Here is a 20,862-nt window from a genome sequence, read left to right as displayed (position 1 = left end):
CAAATTTCTTCATGACAAGAGTAAGATGCACCTGTAAATTTGGTGTTTCTCAACATTCCACAGACGAGCTGACACAGCCATGCACAGAAACACGTGGCCGCCTGCCCCGAACAAACCCTGTGAAGTCAGCTTCTGGAAACAGATATCACAGATGAGATGTCAGGAAAGGTATGGCCCCAAGGTCCACTAAACTCCCTTAAAATGTACAATAATAGTCAAGTTACTAGAAAAGATAACTTCATAATCTGAAAAAGCAGTATGCTTTTGTAGGTACTTTCCCATTTCAGTACATTTAAATGGAAATGTTCAAGAGTTCTTAGTGTTTTGTTTTTATTGAAAAAGCCTCAGAATTGTAACGGTGTGAAATTTTGCAGGAAACCATCCTACATAAAATTACAGTAATTTCTCCAGTCCAGAAGGTTCTGTCCTGTGCATGAGCTCCCAGCTCTTTCCAGGAGCACCTGCTTAGCATGTGAGGGTGGCTTCACGAGCGGCCCTAGTTCTGCACAGCGGGGGCGGCGGCCCGCGGGGCCTCGGCCTTCGGATCCTGGGGTCGCTCCTGGCTCCGACTGCGGTCCCTGCGGCGCTCCCGCTCACGGGCCTTGTCGCGGTGTCGATCCCACTCGTGGCCTCGGTCCCAGTCCCGCTCGCGGCTCCTGGTCCGGCCGCATTCCCACTCCCAGGGCTTCCCACGCTCCCGCTCACGCCACGAGTCCTCGAGGGCCCGGGCCGGGCGGCTGTCAGCCAGCGGGGCCTCGGGCTCCTCCGGGGCCTTGTCCCGGGCCTGCCCCTCGAAGCTTGGACCTCTGTCCTCGTGGCCCCTGCCCTCGCGGAATTCGGCCTCGGTGCTGGGGCCCGGGGCAGGCGGCTCCTGCGGCAACGGTGCGGCCTTGTGAGGCGGCGGCGACGTGAGCGCATCCAACACGGGGAAGTGGGCCGTGGAGGCCCCGACGGCGGCCCTCTGCTGCCTGAGCGCCTCCTCTTGCACCTCCACCTGCCTCTTCTGCTCTTCGATCTCTTTGTTGAGCTCCTCTATCATCTGCTGCTGCTCGGCCAAGGAGGGGGCCGGCAGGCCAGGCGCCCCGTGCGCCGCCGCACACATTCTGCCGGGCAGGTCCTCGACCCTCACTTTGGCTTCTTCTAGGATTGTCGCGTCCTCTGGGTCATAGGCCATCTCCTCCCTCTCAGCTGCCGCCGCAGCCTTCTCCGTGTCCTGGTGTCTCCCGTGATCTCCGAGCTGAGTGTCGAAGGCTCTCTCAGGACAATACTCTTCCTCGGGGTCATATGGCCTGTCGTATTCCTCCTCCTCCAGAGCTTTGTCTTCTGAGAACTGACCAAACTGCTGGACAATTGGGTCCAGCAGAAGCGCCGCCGGCACCCTGCCGCCGGCTTTGGCTCTCGAGTCCTGGTGGGGGGCTGGGGACGACTCGGCAGGCTCTTTGGTGGGGGGGTCAAACGCCTTCCTCTTCCCAAAGAGAGTCTGCAGGATATATTCTAGGGGCGAAGCTGTTTTTGAAGAGGCAGTGACAGAGGAAGTGGCCACTGCAACCGTCACTGACGCGGGTGATGCTGTGACAGTGTTCGAGGCTCCTGGTTTGAGAGAGGACAGTATCTGTAACACGGAAGATGAGGCCGGTGCACCCGGTGCTTCTGGAGGAGGGGGTGGGTGTGGGGGCGACCCCGGGGCTGTGGTGCTAACAGCCGCGTCCCCTGGGCACAGCGGGTACTTGGGGGGCTTCTTCTCAGGAAGCAGGGCTGCTGGCACTCTGGGGTGGATGGGATCCATTTCTTCTTGGGTTTGAGGCCGGGGCCGCTTCTCCTCTGTCTTGTCTAATTTGTCCGCATTTGAAGGACGCTTTAGTTTTTGACAGATTACTAACCCCAGGATTATGTTCGGACGCAGGGACTCAAGACCTAAAAAACAAAACAGTTGTGCAAATTTTAGAATCGAATTGTAGCTTTTGTCCTTCAGGGGTAAGCTCTGGGTGTGAAGGGCAGCAGGGGGGATGGTTTCCAGAGGGAGGAGGAGGAAATTCTGTGGCAGAACAGAAGCAAGTGTTTGAAGACCTGCTGCAAAAGATGCAGACTGCACTGCGCACCTGCCCAGCCTGACGGGCCCACAAACCACAAAACCAAGGGCCCAATGCACACGCGCGTTCGCCCAGTGCTAAAATTATTACAGATTTTCAATTATACACGACGCTAGGGTAGAGGCGTGCCGGAGGAGGTGGGGAAGGGCAGCACGCACACACTCCAGGCCGTTCAACTACTGGGAATGAAGCCTGTATGTACCAGGATGGTTTCTAAACAAACTCTTAGCTGTGCTCCTTTATTTTGCCTCTTGCTACAAATCAGGAAGGCAACGCCCCCTTTCGACTTTAACTTATGAGCTGCAATGTGTCAATTAAGCTAGTCATACGAAAATTAAAGGTTCAATTAAGGACCAATTCTACAACTCAATTATAATGATCAACAAAATTATACTGATCGATATAGCACACGCCATTCGATAAGTTCATTAGTCACTGGTGTCAAAATTACAATTGATGGGAAAAGGGAGCTGACCAAAATGCCTAAAACAAATGTTCTTGCAGTTTAGAAAGACACTCAATGACCAGTAATTTATCAAAAGCTACCGAACGCTCAGGTCTCTGTCAACACAGGACGTGCGGCTTAAAGCCCAAAGGTGTTCAGGAGAGGGGCGACAAAGGACACACCACCTGGAGAACATGCTGGGAATTTCAGAACATCGCACAGTTCTTCAAAAATAATTATTTCTTAAAAAATTATTCGTCCCAACATTCTGGACTGTGGTGCACTGTACCAGGGATGCTACTGTTTCTGTACAGCTCCTCCACCCTCACACTAATAACAAACCCGGAATACCAACAGGGGAACAGAAAAGCCCAAGTCACAGATCAGTCAGTTAGGGAGAAATGATAAACATGGGACCAAAATTTTGTTTCAACAGCATATTTAAAATGAATCAAATTGTATAAACTCGATTTACACATAAATCACTACTGTGTAAAAGATACTCATGCTATATATTTTTTGTTTACTCACTAAAAAAGAAAAGCAGCACTGTTTTTCCTGTTCTTTCTGTGACCGTAAGTTGATCACAGATCAAATAGTTGTCTCTGGACACCCCCTGTGTAGTTCTGAGCGCCTGTCACCCTTTCTAAATTCCAACAGAGATGGGTTGACATGCCGAGCACAAGGGTGGCGGATGTCCCATCCCACCCGCAAGGAGGAGGAAGACCACGCCTGGCACAGTGAGCTGGGCTGGCCCAGCATCCGCATGGATCGGCGACGTACTGCCGGCCCCCCTCGCCACTGTGCTCAGCGCCTCGTTTCACAGGCTGACATTCAAGGGCTGAGGTGCCCATGAAGACACCCACTCGTGATCAGAGGAATGGCTGCCAGAATGTCCTCTGCCTGCCCTTTGGACGACAGTGGTGACTCAGGGGAAGGAGGAGCCGGCAAAGGAGGGTGTGGAGGCAGGAAGGCCAGGCCGCTGCACTGGGCATGGCACCCAGATGGTTCTGCTCAGATGTGAAAAGATACTCTAGCAGGTTCGCTTTCTAATCAAAATGAATTCTTTTAACTTAAAATAGTAAATCTCTCACTCACTATTACCAGCCACTTACTGGATAATTTACAGCTAACTGATATCCACTGTGGGGAACAGTCAATAGCTCAACGGGCTCTCATGGCCCTTCCTGGACCGACTGTCACTGACCCGGCCCCAGAGCTGGCAGAACAGGTCCCCAGGCCGAGCCACAAGCTGGAGCCTTGGCCAGCTTGGCAGGCATCAGCAGCAGAGGAGGAATGTGCTCGGCCACGTGCGTGGGGGTGGGGAGGGCTGGGGAGTCCTGGCCAGGGGCATCCTTGCAGCAGCTCAGGGCCCTCGACTGTCCTCAGTGCAGATGGGCTATGCTGCCTCTGAAGAGCTAAACTTCTAAGGTGCCAACACTAGGGCCTGCGGCGTGAATCACGCTTCAGGTCAAAGACGCTCTCTGTGGAGGGTCAGCCACTGCGCTAAATCCAGGGAGACGGATGGGGTCCTGTCCTCGGGAGGTGTGCCAGCCCTACAACTTGCAACGGCTTTACATGCTTCCTAACAAAAGTGATATATACCAGACTCGGCGCAATTCTCTAGACTCTACACTCTGTGGTCACAGGCATCACAGGGGAGGTTATGATTAAGTTACTTAACATTTACATTTGTTTTGAAAACAGTAAAACTCCCTGGAGACCAGCCTCTAACTAAGCAGCTAGTCATATTTTTAAATGCTTTCAGCTCTCAACTACTTCATCTACACACAACCGTAAGCGATCTAACAAAGCTCCAGAGTCGGAGGAGTGTTAGTTTTGAATTTCCCCACTAATCTTCCGGAGGATTTTACATTTAAATTGGGCTGTTTTTGAAGCAGTCAAATATTATCTGCTTCGCCTGTGCACGTTATGGCTGCATGGAGACTTGAAATGTAACTGGTACTGTGGAGATGACTTACTCGTGGAAGAACAAGAATCACTGTGCTACCGGAGCCTCGGCAGTGACTGTTAGGGAGACGAGGGCAACGTCTGGCTCCACCCCGCTCCGCTCCCTCACGACAGGCGCCTGGCAAGGGCACGCTGGACACAGTCGAAGGGCTACTACCACAGGGGCGGTGGCAGGGGCAGCTTTCCCCCGAAGGCCCCATTTTCTGCCTGGGGCCCCTGCGGACGTGCCCAATGTTGAGTGTGATGCCTAGAGAGGAAAGGGCGCCACCCCCCGAGAAGGCGCAGCAGCAGTGAGCACGCCGGCTTCATGCAGGGACAGGGCTCCCGCCAGGGCCCGGGATGCCTCCCCGGCTCCGCACAGGGTCTCTGTCCCACGGTTACAAGCGGGGTGCTTACTTACTGACCTCCCTTTGAGGGTAGTGGTGAGGCTTATGACTCATCAAGTAGATGAGAACTAGGTGGGGAGCCACTGAACTATCATTTCCAGACAAGGGGTACTGATCAGACTGAGCACCCGGGTGTCGGCACCCCTGCCCGACCCCCTCCAAATTGTGGAAGCAAACGTGTCCACAATGCCCTGTGTGGATGAAACAAGACTTCTTAGCTGCATGTAGGTCCCCGAGTCTTCACTGTGAAAGGGGCAGCCCCAGACCACCCGTGCAGAGAGAGAAGTGGACAAACCCAGGGACGAGGGACAGCTTAAGAAAGGTGTGTGTGGATTTCCTGAGCCAAGACCCAAACCAGGATCTGTGTCCAGGTGTGTCAGCAACAGGGCTGCGGGGGACCACAGCCTGACCACGAGCAGGCCGTGCAGGCCTCCCCGGCTCCGCACATGGGTTCAACATCTTGCGTCCTCGCCTGCTTCTCGAGTGTGAGCCATACTGTCAAAATCTACGGGGCTCCCAAGTCCAGAGACTGACGAGCCGAGTCAGGCACTCTCCACCCCCACAGACCTGCCCTCCTCTTCCCAGAGGCCCGCCCGCTGGCGGGCTGCCCAAAGTGGGAGGCCTGTGCCCCACCGAGGCCTTGGGATGGAGATGCGGCCGGGGCGGACCCTGTCTCCACGCTTACGGGCCCTGCAACCTCAGGCAGCGACAACCCTGGGCAGTGCGGGCGCTCCCCGCTGAGGGGCTGACGTGGGGGGTCAAGGGCGCTCCCATCAGGTTGCGGGGCCAGCGCTGCCGGGCAGCATGTGCTCAAGCCCGCTGGCTGCTCCATCGAGGGACACAGCAGCCCCTCGGACTGGACCTGTGCCGTCAAAGGATGCTGTGCAGAGACAGGAGGAACACCCCCAGCCCACCTTCCCGACACTCACACACACACACAACACGCACGTGACACACACACCACGAGCCTAGGACACACGGACGTCTGTACCCAGGGAGCGCCGAGTCACGAGACAAACGTGCGAAGCAGCTCAGGCAGGTAACGTGGCCTGGGGCCAAGGGAGTCTGTCTGATGTGCAAGTGTAAAATATATATACTAAATTAAACAAGCTGAGATTTAGAAGCCCTCTGATTAAAAAATTAAGTCTTAAAAGTTTATGGTAAAATTTCCCACACAATTACGTTTGCAAAAACCCCCTTACTACTTTATTTTAATGAAACATTCATTCTCTATCGTGGGTGAAAACCTGCAGGCTTTGAGCAACCCCTTCAGGAAGTGACAGCCTTGGGAATGCAGGCGGAGGAGTGACGTCCACTCCGCTGCTCATCAAGTGTGGTCACTCAGCAGACGAGGTGAGTGCCTGCCCAGCCTTCCTTGTCCCCGTGTCACCCCGGAACACCCAGCGTGGGCCCCTCCCTCCGCCAGCCGGGCCCCAACCCAGCACTGCACCGGCTCCCGCCGTGGCTCCAACTGGGGGTCTCCTCAGTGGCCCCCACCCCCCTGCCTCCTCAGCACGCCGGAACTCGTCCACCTCTGCCCCCTCAGGGTCTGTCTGTGGCCCCGAACCTGGCAGCCCCCTGCTCGTGTGACAAGGTGCACCGGGGTGGAGTGAGGCAAGACCCAACCGCGGGCTCTGCAGGTGGAGCCGTGAGAGGGCCTCCAAAACGGGGGAAACAGGGCTTTGTCCCCTCCCAGGTCCCACTGCCACAGACGCACAGAGGGTGCGTGTCACAGGATCTACGCTCACACTAGGCCCCGCACAGGCTTCCGCCCTTGTGACTGACTGGAGGCTGCACACAGCTCCGTGTGTTGTGTCAGGGAACATGAGTCCCGCGGTCATGGGGACCGAGCAGGATGCCGGGCCCAGCCGCAGGGCCGCCGGGCCGAGTAAGGGCCTGGCTGCCGCATGGGCGCTGCCCGTGGACACGGAGGCGCTGGGCGTGGGCGTAGCCACCGCCTGTAGAAGCAAGCGCTTCAAGAGTGCTGACTGCGGGTTACCCTCAGCATCTTTTAGGCTTAGCCGTTTTGGGGGGCGCCACGGCCAAGGAGACACTCCCATTTAGGCATCTTTCTGCGAGAATTAAGTCCCGTCACCTTCTCAGGGTTAAGACGAGTTGGGTCCCCAGAGACCACGTCCCCCTTGGAATCACCCTTACTTAGCTCCCTTGACAAGCCTGAACTTTCTTTCTGGTCAGCCTGTATGTAAGTCATTCTTTAGAAGCAGCACTTTCTAAGGAATGAGTGAACAGAAAGTGGTCTGCCAAAGAGAAGAATTGGAGCAGCAGATTTCAAAGTGACTATTTCTAGAACTCGTTCCTGTCTCAACACTATTACTCGTTTCTCCTCAAACTGAATGCCTGTAGCACAGAGGCTCGGCCTGACGCCTGCAAGAGGCAAGCCCGCAGGCCAGGCCCGGGCCCCGGCCTCCCGGCACTGCCCAGCTCCTGCCACCAACACCCTGCTCACACGAGGCGGGTGGGCTCCGGACGGGTTCGTCCCTCTTCACAGGACTTTTCTAAGACAATTCGCACCTTCCTCAGGGGACACCGGTGCGACCCTCCACCATCCGGGAAGCCCCACAGCTTGACGATGCTTCACCCCTGCTCCCAAGTTCTGCTGCCAAAGGCTGGGTCTGAGTGAGGCATGCAGCTCGCTGTGACGGACTCCGCAGGGCATGGGGGGGACGTGTGGGCCAAAGGCTAGGGCCTACCTGGTCCCTCAAAGGGCAGGAGCTTGGAGGGGACGGGGTCTGTGGCGCTCAGCGGGATCAGGTAGAGGTTCTTGACGTGTCTGCTGTTGTTTACCACGACGCCGAAGCGGCCGCGGCTGCTGAAATAGGAGTAGAGAGAGATATAGGCCACATCCTCCTTCTCTGTCGCAGGGTGGAAGCGGATCAGACACAGCTCCTGCAACAAACAGAGGGCGGGGAGCATTGACCCGCGGCCACTCGGGAAGGCAGCCGCCTCACCTGGCACCTAAGCCCCCAAAGCAGGAGGGAAGCGAGGAGAGAAGCGACCAGCTCTGATTCTGACTGTCACAGCCCCAATGCCCAACACATCATAACAATGAGCTGGTGAGGAGGACACAGGCCCGAGTCTCAAGACTGCTGGGTTGGGTCTTGCTTTCAGAGGAACTGCTTTAAAACTACTTCGCCCCACTGTCCTCCACACAGAGCCCACCTCCTGGGGCTCTCGTACTAATGGGGTACTCTGTGTGCAGGGGCAGCCTGGGGCAGTGTCTGACACAGAGCTAAGTGACCACAAAGCGTGCGATGAGCTGCCCGCGGCTCCGAAATGGGAGGGCTGAACTAGACCAGGGTCGTAACCCTTCTGTGAGCCCAGTGAAAACAAGAGCCCCTCCCCCAAAGAGCACTGCACACGCAGACACACAGCTGCATCCGCATCTCAGGGGTTCACAGACTCCAGCCCAGCCGCCTTCTCCGACCTCTACTCCATCAGCTCAGACAAGAAGGGACAGAGCATCCGTATTTCTAACTCCGAACTACACATGCGCTTTCACAAAGCTTCCACCGTCGTGCTGCTCAGACACCCCTTCTTCACAGGTTAGCCAGCTATCAACTTAAACGTTCAGCTGCAAATATCTCATGAACTAGAGACGTTTCAGGTATTAACATGCCAGACGAGACATCCCAGAGTGAGCCGTGTGTAAACAATCCCTTCTTCCTTGGGTGCAGAGGTCAGACTGTGGGCAGGTAGGTACCTTAGACACTGAAGATCTGAGTTTGCCGACGTAATCCCAGACTGTCTTTGGGGCAATCCTTCCGCCGATGTGAATCGTGTTGGGCAGGACCTAAGTGAAATGAACTCTGATTAAATGGCCGGTGGAACCGTGGCGGTCACAGAGAGACCCCAAACTACCCGAGATTCACAACTAAGAAAACTGCAACTATCCCAAACAAAGCGGCAATAACTGTGTTGAATGTTGCTTAGTTGACTAACATCCCGGATCATGAGTGACCAAACCCAAGGGTGGTAGGAGGATAAGCTTCTGCTAAATAGGATGACATTTAGCACAATGTTTTACTGTTGTCTTTTATGAACATACACACATGGTAAAGATCCAGGTATGTCTCAGAAGTGACTGAGCACTCGTTGTCAAGTCTGACATGCTAGTGCTGTTTTTGTTCATTTTGAAAAATAAGAGACCTTTCATGTGTGCCCCTCCACACCAAGGCAGGTCACGTGTTTCTGGCCACACCTGCAGCGGGCACATGAACACCCAGGTTTGGTTTTGCACAAGCTCTAGCGGGACAGAGGGAGAAGGAAGGCAAGCTTCAGCTTTTTCAGAAAAGATGGAGGGTCTGATTTCTCACTTGAATTTTCCCCACTGTCCAAACTGCATAACCTGCTGACTTGGCCCAGCAACCCCTATTTTGCCTGCAGAGGTGCTTGTGTGTCCAGACACTCAGCAGGAAGGTGGTCACACGCCTGACTCCAGTGCGGGCTCAGAGCACCTGTGGAAAACGCGCGCACGCACACGCACACGCACACACACAATTCTCTCCCTCCTGCTCCTAACCTCACTGAGATAATCAAAACATCCAGAGACAGGATACGCCTTAGTGACAAACTTCGCTACACCCTGCATGTTCATAAATCCTTTCCAAATGGTGCTGAGTCTAGACAAAAAGAGGGTGGTATCTCCTTCTGGACGGGACCGGGTCTCTGAGATGCTGCAAAACAAAACCACAGAAAATACATGAATCTTTCTCTGTGCCCAAAGAATCCCCAACATTTATTTATTTATTTAACATGTTTATAAAAGCAAAGTGAATTCCTGCAAGTTCGGATAGCTTACTTTTTCAAATTAATTACCTTAATCATAATGATATAAACACATTCTGGTCAAAGAAATATACACTATTTAGGCAATAAACTGGATGGCTGTACATTCAAATTCCAGTTTTCAAGAACTATATTTCTAAGGTGATAATTAGTCATCCTAAAACTGAAGCTTTAAAAGAACGCCTTTTTAAAATAGAAAACTGAGGAGAGTTGTATTTCTGGGTGGATTTCAGAGCCGAATGACTGAATCGCTCATTACTGCTCCTCTGTCCATCTGAAAGAAAGGCCACAGCTCTGCTGCTCAGACCACACACGGGGGCCGCACCTGATGCTCGGTGACGGCGGGACCGACAGGAGGTATCTGGGCTCGGGCGACGTGGACGGCTTGACCAGGATAGACTTAGGCACCGTCACGGAAGTCGGCACAGGCTTCGGGACGCCCTGTCGGGGTTCCACTGGGTGGGCGCTGCCTGGGCGGGCTGCCGAGGGAGCCGTACCCGTGCTCGGCCCGCCTGGTGCAGTCCTGGGGTCTCGGCCAGACACCGTGACTGTGGTGAGCACTCCGCCGCCACCTGGGGCTGGGCAGGGGGCACCTTCCAGGGCAGAGGGCTCGGGGTGGCCATCCTCTGGAGGCACCGGGAGGGACTTTCCCTCGAAATGGGCATGAGCAGCGCTTTCCAGGTCTGGCTCCGAGGCGTTTTCAGGCAGGGTTTCTGCTGCCACATCATCGGCTGAGCTGAGAGCGGGCTCAGAGGCAGAGTTGTCATGCTCGGACTTTGAGTCCTCCTTCTTGGCAGAAGTTGACCACTTTCGTGTTTGCGGCACTGGCTCATCTTCCGACGATGGAACCTGACCTGGAGAACAGAAGGAAGGCCTTCGTGAGAAATCCCACACGTTCGAGAGCAAAGCCTGCCCACGGGTGGACGGACGATCACCGCTTTAAAATGACAACACTATAAAGGTAGGGGCTCACTTCCTAAGCTTGAAGAAACGATTCTAGCCTTTCCACTGTGTCACTTGCTTTGAATGCAGCTGTCCTGACAAGGGTCTCCACAGTCTCCCCCCCAGATCTGCTCACCTGTGCAGATCTTACAATTCAGGTCAAAGAGGTGCGCCCGGTGCTGCCGGGTCGTGTCCTGCAGCACGCTGCCGACAAGGTCAAGCAGGGGTGCTGCATTCCTCTCGGGGGCCGCCCGCACCGATTCTTGCTGTTCCTAAAGCACAAGGAGGAGATCATTTCTTTTCCACCCCCTCTCCAAATTAGCAGTACCCATGGAAAAAACTTCTTACGTGACTGAGAAGCACTGAAAAAAGAGAAAAAGGACTACTGAATACAAGTACTTGAGAAGCAATACAACTACACGCACTTGTGTCAGCTCAGTGTCTTGCCCAGTAATTCAGGCACCTAACAACGTCTGGAATGGGATCATCTTAGTCACTGGAAATCCTAAAGGCTTACATCACAATCTGATACTGGCGTAGAATCTTCCATATTGGAAATACTTTCCTGTTTAACGGTAGGCTTCTTAGTCTCCTTATGCAATTTAGTTCTGGACTCCATCACGTAAGATGAAAAAGACATACAAACGTGAAGCCTTAGCCCTTCTTTCGCAAGGGGACTCTCTCATGCCAACAGGCTATTCATTCACTCCGGGGTCGGGAGGGGGGGCGCTGGTGTCAGGCTTCTGGCACCCGCAGCCGCCTCTCCTGTCGGCACTCACAGGCTTTGATGATCTCTCTTTCCACATGGGAAGCTCTTTGGAGACAAGTTCTTCTGGCTTCATTCTCACAAGTTTTGCCAAAGAGATTTCTTCATGCAGAACACGACGGAAGAGCCCCTGTAAATAAACATCTCTCGTTCACTTGTTCAAAACCCTCTAAGATACTAGAGAGGATGTAGAGAAGGGCAGCAAGGCAAGCCCCTGCCCCGCGGCGTGACGAGGGCCCGGAGCGTCCCATCGATGCTCGGAGAACAAGGGCCCCGATGTCGGGCAGCTCATCTCGAGAATCCCACCGAACTGACCCTGCTACAAAGACCACCTCACGGAAAACACAATCGACTGAAGAACGTACAGTGTTAGGACAAATGTAGAAGAAAGCCCTTCTGCCAGGGGGTTAACAAAGTGAAATGGAAAGTCAGAGTACATGCCCTGCTTCTAAACACAGGTAAGAGGTCAAGAGGCCTACCCAGACAGCGTGGGCCCCGGCAGGCATGCAGGCGCGCAGGAGGCAAGAACCTCAGCAGGCGAGCACCTGGCCCCACGGGAACAGCGTGCCACTCCCCCACGGCCGCAGGGGGACCCGGTGCCCTAACACAGGCCGGGACAGCCCCCACTCCTGACGGTGGGACACACACCTGGTTCCTGCGGTCCCTGAGGTTGAACATGAGGCTGCGGTACTTGCTCTTGTACCGACTGTCTGTGGCTCGGAACAAGTTAAACATCTCCTCCTCGATGTGCAGTGCAATTTTTCCAACTTCTTTTTGTGTCATGAATAAGTCATCGCTGTCAGTGACTCTAGATGGAATGAAAAAAGAGACACGGTAACTGCTGCACTGACATGCCATGTGGGATCTCAGCTCCCCAACCAGGCATGGAACCCCAGTGCCCCCTTCAGCGGAAGCACGGAGTCTTAACCACTGGGCCGCCAGAGAAGTCCCACATGTGACATTTTTCTTAAACAGTGAGGCCACTGTGAAACAACTACCCTTTACGTGGAAAACTTTCTACTTTAACAGGTAAGACACAAAGTGGAACAGCCCACCTTTTCCACAAGATCTCCTTCAAGGAGCGTCTTATGTTTTGCCGCATTTGACAACCTGGCTGTGACGAGGCGGGGCTCGTGGGGCCCAGGAGTCCCGGGGCCGGAGAGGCCAGGGGAAGCGAGGTGGTCCCAGGCTTCCTGACGGCGCCCACTGAAGCAGCAGAGCCGGGGAACTTTCTGGAAGCAGACGTGGCAGCAACAGGTGCCAGCCTTGCCTGCTTGGCTGAGGGAGTGCTGCCCGAGGGGGAGGGGGCGGCCGAGAGCCACAGCCTCTTGGGGATTGTGCCCTTGAAACCCGGTGGCGACTTTCTGATGGCCGGTTTGGCTGCTGCCGTGTTTGCCAAAGGAGGGGACTTCTTCGGAAGGAGGATCCTGGGCGAGGGCTGCTTGCCGCCCCCAGAAGAGCCTGGAGGAGCCACCTTCTTCGCCACCACCACCACCGCCGCCTTGGCCTCTGTGCGTCTGTCCTCCTTCACGGCTGCAAAGGAGAGGGGCCCGCTTAGTGAGGCAGGGGTGCAGGGCACCCCACACAGCATGTGCACCCGAAACCAGCAAAGCTAATAACCAGGCATCACTGTGAGACAGATTTAAAGAGCATTTTTAAAGTAACTGTTAAATTCAGAAAAGGGGTGTCAAAAGGGCTACCAGCAACATTTATGATAGTGAATATACTTTGTTTTAGAAAGGAATGCTTCATTATTAAAACTTTTACTTCAACCGATAAACCAGTAAGCTATCAAAGGCTTGATTTAAACAGTTAGCTTAGATTGGAATTCGAAGGGCAAATTTCGCTGTTATCAAGAAAGGTATAGATTTCAAAGACCACTCTCGTGGAGAGGCCCAGGGCAGTTTCTGGTCAACAGGAGCTGAGAAAATCCTTCCAGGGTGGATCAGACACTTCTCTTCGAAGGCACACCCAAACCCCACCCCGGGGGCCCTTGGGGCACTGAAGGTCCAGCAGGAGCCCACCCTGGGGCGGGGCTCACAGGTGCTCATCCTCCTCTTGGACAAATGTCAACCAGACACGGTGACGTTAATAAAAGACAGAATGTTGGCAGAAAACTGCAACACGGGGGGGAGACCAGTTATTTTTACACTAGGAGCCGGGTGGCAGGAATGCCACCTGCTGTCATTCACGTTCCCATTCGCGCCCCTCTAGCTGCAGCTCGCTATTGGGGAAGACAGTAGGTTGGCACTTTTTTTTTTTTTTTTTTTTTTTTTTTTGCGGTATGCGGGCCTCTCACTGTTGTGGCCTCTCCCATTGCGGAGCACAGGCTCCGGACGCGCAGGCCCAGCGGCCATGGCTCACGGGCTTAGTTGCTCCGCGGCATGTGGGATCTTCCCGGACCAGGGCACGAACCCGTGTCTCCTGCATCGGCAGGCGGATTCTCAACCACTGCGCCACCAGGGAAGCCCAGGTTGGCACTTTTAACCCAAACAAGGATTACAGCCAAAAGCTAAAATGAGAGTCTCTATGCCAGTACTTCGCATGGACTGATGACATTTAAGCCTGTATCAGACCATCAGAATTACAGTCAGAGGCAAGCAAGCAGGTTCATCCTAAGGCCAGTCCCTCGGTCTTAGGGGCGTGTGGCCCAGCAGAGGTACATGGGCAGCCGTGACTGAGAGCAGGGGCGTGTTCCCAGATGGCCCTGCTCAGGCCCACCGCCCAGAACATCTGGGACCCAGGGCAGAACGGGTTGGGGGGTGGGGGGCAGGCAGGTCCAGGGAGCAAGCCAGGAGAGCACAGGGACACCACCTAGGGCCACGTCACACAGGACCGACGGAGAAGCCACCTCCCCAGGCACAGGCTTTTCTCAAACTACCCACAGTGCAGTGAGCCCCCAGATTCTAAACGGGACACTTCGAGATGCTCTAGCAGCCTTCCGATTTGACGCAGGGCTTGAAGACCCACCAATTCCCGTCAGCTGCCGGAGCTTCTTGCAACTGTCCTAGTGAAGCAGGGAGAAAATGTGAAGTCCTGGGAGAGAGGTGAGACCCTGTCTACAAATAAGGCCTGACCCCACAAGAGCCCCCCAAGGCATTCACAGCCTACACCCTGCGTGACCATCCTGGCGAAGGGCCAGAACGCTGCTCCCAGGACTGCCTTCCTCCAGCACTCGTCAGGCCAGTTCAGCCACAGGTGTTAAAAGCCCGGGGACAGGGACCGCAAGATTTTTCCATTTCACAGTACAGGTGAAATTACTTAATTTTACAAAGTTTGCAACAGCGCTACACACATCCAAAACTTAGAACCGTGTTAGAAGTGCTTCACTGTCATCAAGCAACAGCCCTGACTGCAAATCTCCTATTTTCAACTCACAGAGCCCCCCCAACCTCATGTCCCCTTGTCCACGGTGTCCCAATCACTGGCCCCATGTGTGCCGGCACCCCCGGGCTAGGCTGTCCAGGCTTTCCCAAGACAACCTGCTCCCCGCTGGGCAGCCCGCTTGTGCTCTACATCCATCCTGCTGTCACCCATGTCCCGTCAGCAAGTCACAGCTAACTGTCTAACAATGTAGGTACTGGGAACATCATAGGAACTAAAGCTAAGAACTACGTTTCTACGTATATTATTTCATCAGCTCAAATCCATATTCCTAAGGCGCTACCAGACCTCAGTACATGGAAAGTTATCTTTACCAGCTCAGCCTTGGCTAACAGGGTCCACAGCACCTAATCTGGGGGTAGGGGGCTGCTAGAGCTTAGGTTAAATGAAATGGACAGAGGCCCCTCTTCTTGGGGGAAGGAACGAGAGCGGAGTGGGGCAGGACCCGGTGCCAGCTGTGACTGCCAGCAGGGGATGAAGGAACAAACCTGTCAGGATTAAAATCGAGTCCTAAAACCAGCTCACTCACTGACTTTTTACAAACTTTGCTGAGATTATTTTAGTAGCACACTTTTAAGCAACTCTAAAAAGCTGGCCTAAGGTGCTTCCAGAATTCTCAATGAGGCGCCCATGATGGGGCCTCAATCAAATCTTATCATGTGACATTTACATTGTTTCAAGTGACAATTCCTGTTGACTTTGAAAACATTCACTCCCTAAAATCAACGCTTCTACAGGTCTAACCGGGGTTTTCTCTCTCTCTCGTTCAGGGAAAACAGAAGCCAGGAGCTTATTTTTAGGGCACTCACAGTACAGGTGATTAAAGTGACCTGCTATCCAAGAGTGGTAACGGTAAATGAACGTCATCTATTTAAAAAGCAGGGGATGGCTTTCCTTAACCATTATGCTGCTCTTCTATACAATTAGCTGCTTCTGGCTTTTAAAAGTCAACTTTCATTATCCCTCACCCGCATCTCAGAGCATATGTAAGTATAATTATGTAAATAAAAAGTTGGTAAGATGTGGAAACTGGTGGCCCTCAACAGCAAGTCAGCTCTATCCCTCCACTTCTTTGAGGAAAAATGCTCAAAACAGAAAACAGTTGCGTCTGGCCCCACCATCAGCTGGATGTGGGTTAGCTGCTGCTGGAATGGCAGTGACACTGTGTAGTGCTCAAGTGTCTGACAGTGACAGAAGCATTACTTCTGAGTAGAGCTAAACTCAGATTTGCAAAATTCTTCATCCAAATTCCCTTTTACCTGTATTCTGTGTATACATTCACAGAAGAGCAAGGCGTAACCAACCAACCACGAAGCACCAGTTCTAGATCAGGAAAGCAGCACACCCCCACGGTAGAGTGGCTCCAGCAGTGGCAGGCCCCCAGTGCTGCCAGCTCGAGGCAGGGTGACCACCTGCCCATGTGCTGGACACAGACGGCCTCGTGGGGGTGTACACCCAGTCTGGGCCATCCCGGGGGCTGCCTATGGGGAAAAGAGTGGCCCATGTTCCAGGCCAGGTGCTGTCTTGGGGAGCAGATACAGGAGGAAAGGCTGGCCGGTAGCCAAGCCACCGCCCCAGATGACGTCCTTTCTGCTGGCTCTGCCCATTGGTTTATACTGGAAAGGAGTTGTTTGTGGTGAAGTCCAGTAGGAACCAGGCAGGCTGGTGTGCTCAGGGACCGGCAACACTCTAATTGGCTAACTTCCCAATAAGCATGAAAGTGGGGGCCTTGTCACATGGCAAGGTGGGCCGTGGTGTTATGGCATCGCAGGCCACTGGGTGGCACTGGTGGGCCTTGGTGGGGACAGGAGGAAAGGGGAGTGGAAGCTGGGTTACTGGGAGCAGACAGTGCTGTGCAGCAGGAAGAGGAACCAGCGCCGGGCCAGAAGCCCAGTCGCAGGGCATTGCGCGGCCCCAGCCCAGTGACAGCTGAGTGACAGCCATTACCGGGGCGGCCCCTCACAGAGACCAGTGAGAAACCCTGAGGGACGGTCACTGCTTTATACCTTTTGTCCTGTGCCAAAGAGGTGCCAATTTACCCTGAAAATCCCCAGATATGGGGCTTTGTCACACTGACACGGTAGGGGCTATGGGGGGAGACACTACTCAGAATGATTGGCTGTAAATGCCAATGGAATCAAAGAGCTTCCCATGTGACCAGGCGCCAAGCAAGGCGACGTGGTGCAGGTCGGAGCGTCCCCCCCCCATTCCCACAGGGCCCCAGATCCACCCAGGCTCAGGGGTGAGGCCGAGGCAGCTACCGCCACAAGGACCGGGTCACATTAAGGGGACCATCCAGGGCTCAGAGGACACAGTGGAGCAGCAGCAGGGGTTGGGGGGAGTGGGCTCTGCTCATTGTGACATCAGCTCTATTTTCAGCTCAGCCTGACACGTGTATGGGGACGTTTCTCATTTCAACTTTGTTTCTTGGCTGTCAAGACTTGTCCTAGTGTGAAAATTCAAGTAGCAAGAGAGAACCATTTTGCTTTTGTGCCTTTGCTTCAATATTCTGCACTGAATTATTCCTATACATGTAAAGTTATGCTTACACAGAAACAGAGAGAATCCCCACCAAAGACTCGGGAGGCCTGATCTCCATCTCTGGGGCCCTCGCGCCAGCTGCTCTCCATCGCTAGGGGTCTGTATGTGGGTCCAAAGCCAAACTGCCATGATCTGGGGCTACACAAAGCTTGTCCAGACTGACATTTTTCTTACTGATGTGCAGTATTTGAGCGACTTACACCTCAAGAGAGAGGTGCAGAGAACTGGCCATAACAAGCTTGCAAAAAACCAAGTACACCTCTGGAGGCAAATGGACCCTTCCTTGTTTTGAGTTTCAGCTTTTGAAAACCAAAACCCAATTCATGTTGGACTGGTAATATATGAAAAAAATGGTCACATCATCCCTCAGCATGAACCACGAGAAGGAAACGGGGCCGAGGCTGTGTGTGAGGCAGGCGTTCCAATCTCCTGTCTACGCCAACTGGACTGGCGGGGACTGGCCACCAGACCTGAGACTCAGCTGGAAGTAGAGCTGCTGCTTTCCCTCACCTCCAAAACCCGCCAACAGGCACTTTCACCACTTTGACTAGGTTCAACTTTAACAGTTGTCTGTGCCTGCATCATCTGCTACTTCAAGCAACATGAGGGGGCCGGGGGTGTGTTAAGACTCTGGGGCTCATAGCCTGCGGCACCTGCTGACCCCGGCGGGTTAAGCGGCCGTTACCTTTGTGCTGTCTTGTGGACGCCTCCAGGTGCACGGCAACGCCCCGACCTTCTTTGACAGAAATCAAAGTGGAAACCCTTCTTACCGATCTTCCAGGTTTACTTCGTTAGCTTTCAGAAGGTGAGACTGACTACGTGCACGGTCATGTGCAACGCGCACAAAATCAAAAACATTACTTTACAGCTTCAAATACACCTGAGACTCCTCCACCGTGTGGGAGGCTTACAGCTGCACCTTCAGAAAGAACCCTTGGGACTCGATGTCACCTAAGGGACTCTGCCGCGGGACCGTCTGTGAACAGTGCCATAGGAGATGCAGAGCCCCAGAGGCCACACGAAGGCCAAAGGGCAGGTGAGGTGAGCAGGACCAATCCTGCTAGAAACTTCTACCCACCCCCAGCCCCGCTAAAGCGCAAGAACTAAGGGCGGCAGCCAGGGTACATCTGAGGGTCTCTGTCAGAAAAAGTACATGTACATGCAAAACCGCCCTTGCACTAATTTTCTGAACAGTTGCCTATTTTTTAAAAACCTGTAAAAAGTAAAACACTTAAAAATACGAGAGAATGTCAAATGACCAAGAAAATTCCAGCTATGTGGATAACTTTAAAAACAGCTGTCTGATGCAAGAGGGAGGAGATGTGGGAGCAAGTGTGTATGTATAACTGATTTAGTTTGTTGTAGAGGGAAAACTAACACACTATTGTAAAACAATTATACTCCAATAAAGATGTTAAAATGAAAAAAAAAAAAAAACAACAGCTGTCAAGGTAAATCCTTATCAGGACAAGTTTGGGTTCTCTCTCCAAATGGGGGGAGGAGAATGGTGAGATGTACAAGGCTGCTTTGTCCCACCCACATTGTTTTGCCACTAAAGACCTGGAAGAGACAGATAAAAACAGCTCATGGAACTGATAAAAGATGTCTCTCCGACCTCACGATTTCTTTCCTTCCGGAAAGACCGGGAAGCATCCAGAGCTCCCCCCGGGTGATACATACATTTATACAACAGTGGCGGCCAGGGGGCAGCAGTCTTTTCTGGCTTTACTGCATTGTAATTGGGGTCGCTGGCCCAGGATGGCGTGCTGCTCTCACAGGTCGGCTCCTTAGCAAGGACCACGGCCATCTTCTTCACTGTGTTCTTCTTCTTCTCTGGAGCCAGTCTCTTGTGCACAGAAGAGATTTTAATGCCTGCCTGGATAATCAGTAAAGCCCCAATCATTAACAAGGTCAGAAATTAACGTTTGCTCATTTCACTCTGCAGTGAGGGTCACAACGCAATCAGCCCCTGGCCCATCCGAAGCCCAATACACTGCATCTGCTCGGCAGAGGCCTTGGCTACTCCCCCACACCCAGCAGGCACGCATCAACATCCAAGCGATGAGAAGGTCCCTGACAGAATCATCCGCCATCCTAGCATCCTGATGAGGTGCTAGGCCGCCAGCATAACCGAGGGGCCATGGAGTGAGGCAGTGAAGCAAGGCGGAGAGCACAGTGCGCTGGGGCCCCGTGTGAGAACACGTCCAAGCAACACGGACAGGCAGGAACTGCAGACACAACAGCACGTGGAGAAAGGACAGGCGTACAAACGACATCCCTGTACCTCACCAGGCCCTCAGTGCGGCACCCCCAGAACCCACTTGCCACCCGCTCGCTGCCTGTGCGTCAACTCCCCACATAGACTCCAACAGGAACCGCTCTCCTCCCAGCGGGGCTGGTGGGTGGGTGGAGAGATATTCCATGCAGCAGCTGGTTCCCATGTTTCTAGCAATTAATCCCTCGGCTAGAGGCAGAGAAGAAAAACATGAGAACACGTGCCTGCTTGTAATTCTGACGAGAACACTGGTGGGCAAGGCGGAGGGCAGTGTGAAGGTGCCTGCATCCTGTCTGGGCCTGTGTGCCCTACACTCCACATCAACCCACCGAGGCTGTAACCTCCAGGCACTTTTGGTTTCAACTACACAAATGGTTGGTCTCAGTCAACTTACCTGAACGCTACATTTCTGAAGAACGATGTTTTCCGGATTTGTCTTGGGTTTCTCTTTAGGCGGTTTCTTCTCTTTCCCTGCGCTCTGGAAGCGCTTGGTGGCCGCGGCGTGTTTCAGGATACGGTCGCTGCGGCAGTAGACAGAGGCGGGCTGCGCCACGCTCGAGCCCCCGGGGCCGATGCATCTGGCCGCACCAGGCGCCTCTACGACCTGCAGGATCACACGCGGCTTCAATGTACTCACCCACTTTGGTGGGTATGGCACTTTGTAACCTAACTATTTAGAGTTCCGAGATTACTGCTTTTAATCATGTATGAAAAATTATGAATAAAAATGTACCTTTCTTTATCCAAAACACACAAATCTACCTCCCCTGAGTAAGGCACTCAAGTTCTTAACTGCCCTTCAAGCCACGCATGATAGGCAGAACTCTAAGGGGACCCCGGGACGCACGCTGCACACTTCTGAACACAATGGGATTTCACACCACAAGCAGGTTCCCTTATGGGGCAAATGGGCAGGGACTTTACCAACGAAATTAACATCCCAAGTGAGAGGACTCTGGTTTAGTCCAAGGGGTCCAACTTCATCAACTGAAAACCCTGAAAATGGAACTGAGCCTCCAGGAGAGAGAGGATTCCACTGCTGCCTCTGCTGAGAGGGCACCCATGCCTAGGCTCCGCGGGCAAGGTTGTGAAACGACACCTAGGACACCCGATTAAACGTGGGTCTCGACTCAGTTTGGAAGATGGCAGAAGTGTAAGACGCGGAGATCACCTCGCTCCCCACAGATACATCAGAAATATATCTACACGTGGAACTTCTCCTATAGAACACCCACCGAACGCTGGCAGAACACCTC

The 20,862-nt window shown here is 53.6% G+C and overlaps 1 protein-coding gene across 1 annotated transcript in view; it reads right to left on the bottom strand.

Annotated features, from left to right (window-relative positions):
• Positions 1-483: 483 nt before the first annotated feature.
• LOC131764153 (death-inducer obliterator 1-like) overlaps positions 484-20,862 on the bottom strand; it is a 30,016-nt gene continuing 9,637 nt past the window's right edge. Inside the window, exons 2-13 of the mRNA XM_059077149.2 lie at positions 20,001-20,276; positions 19,012-19,207; positions 12,462-12,939; positions 12,055-12,214; positions 11,421-11,536; positions 11,158-11,263; positions 10,777-10,912; positions 10,024-10,552; positions 9,433-9,586; positions 8,614-8,703; positions 7,604-7,799; positions 484-1,914 (exon numbers count right to left, since the gene is read on the bottom strand). Of these exons, the coding sequence (XP_058933132.1) occupies positions 497-1,914; positions 7,604-7,799; positions 8,614-8,703; positions 9,433-9,586; positions 10,024-10,552; positions 10,777-10,912; positions 11,158-11,263; positions 11,421-11,536; positions 12,055-12,214; positions 12,462-12,939; positions 19,012-19,207; positions 20,001-20,276 (3,855 nt within the window). The 3' untranslated portion in view covers positions 484-496. The remainder of the gene's footprint in view (positions 1,915-7,603; positions 7,800-8,613; positions 8,704-9,432; positions 9,587-10,023; positions 10,553-10,776; positions 10,913-11,157; positions 11,264-11,420; positions 11,537-12,054; positions 12,215-12,461; positions 12,940-19,011; positions 19,208-20,000; positions 20,277-20,862) is intronic.

This window comes from Kogia breviceps, chromosome 10 (assembly GCF_026419965.1).
Source record: "Kogia breviceps isolate mKogBre1 chromosome 10, mKogBre1 haplotype 1, whole genome shotgun sequence".
Lineage (NCBI taxonomy): Eukaryota > Metazoa > Chordata > Mammalia > Artiodactyla > Physeteridae > Kogia > Kogia breviceps.
The sequence above is the reverse complement of the archived record's forward strand: the minus strand, read 5'-3'. Positions and strand labels throughout refer to the sequence as shown.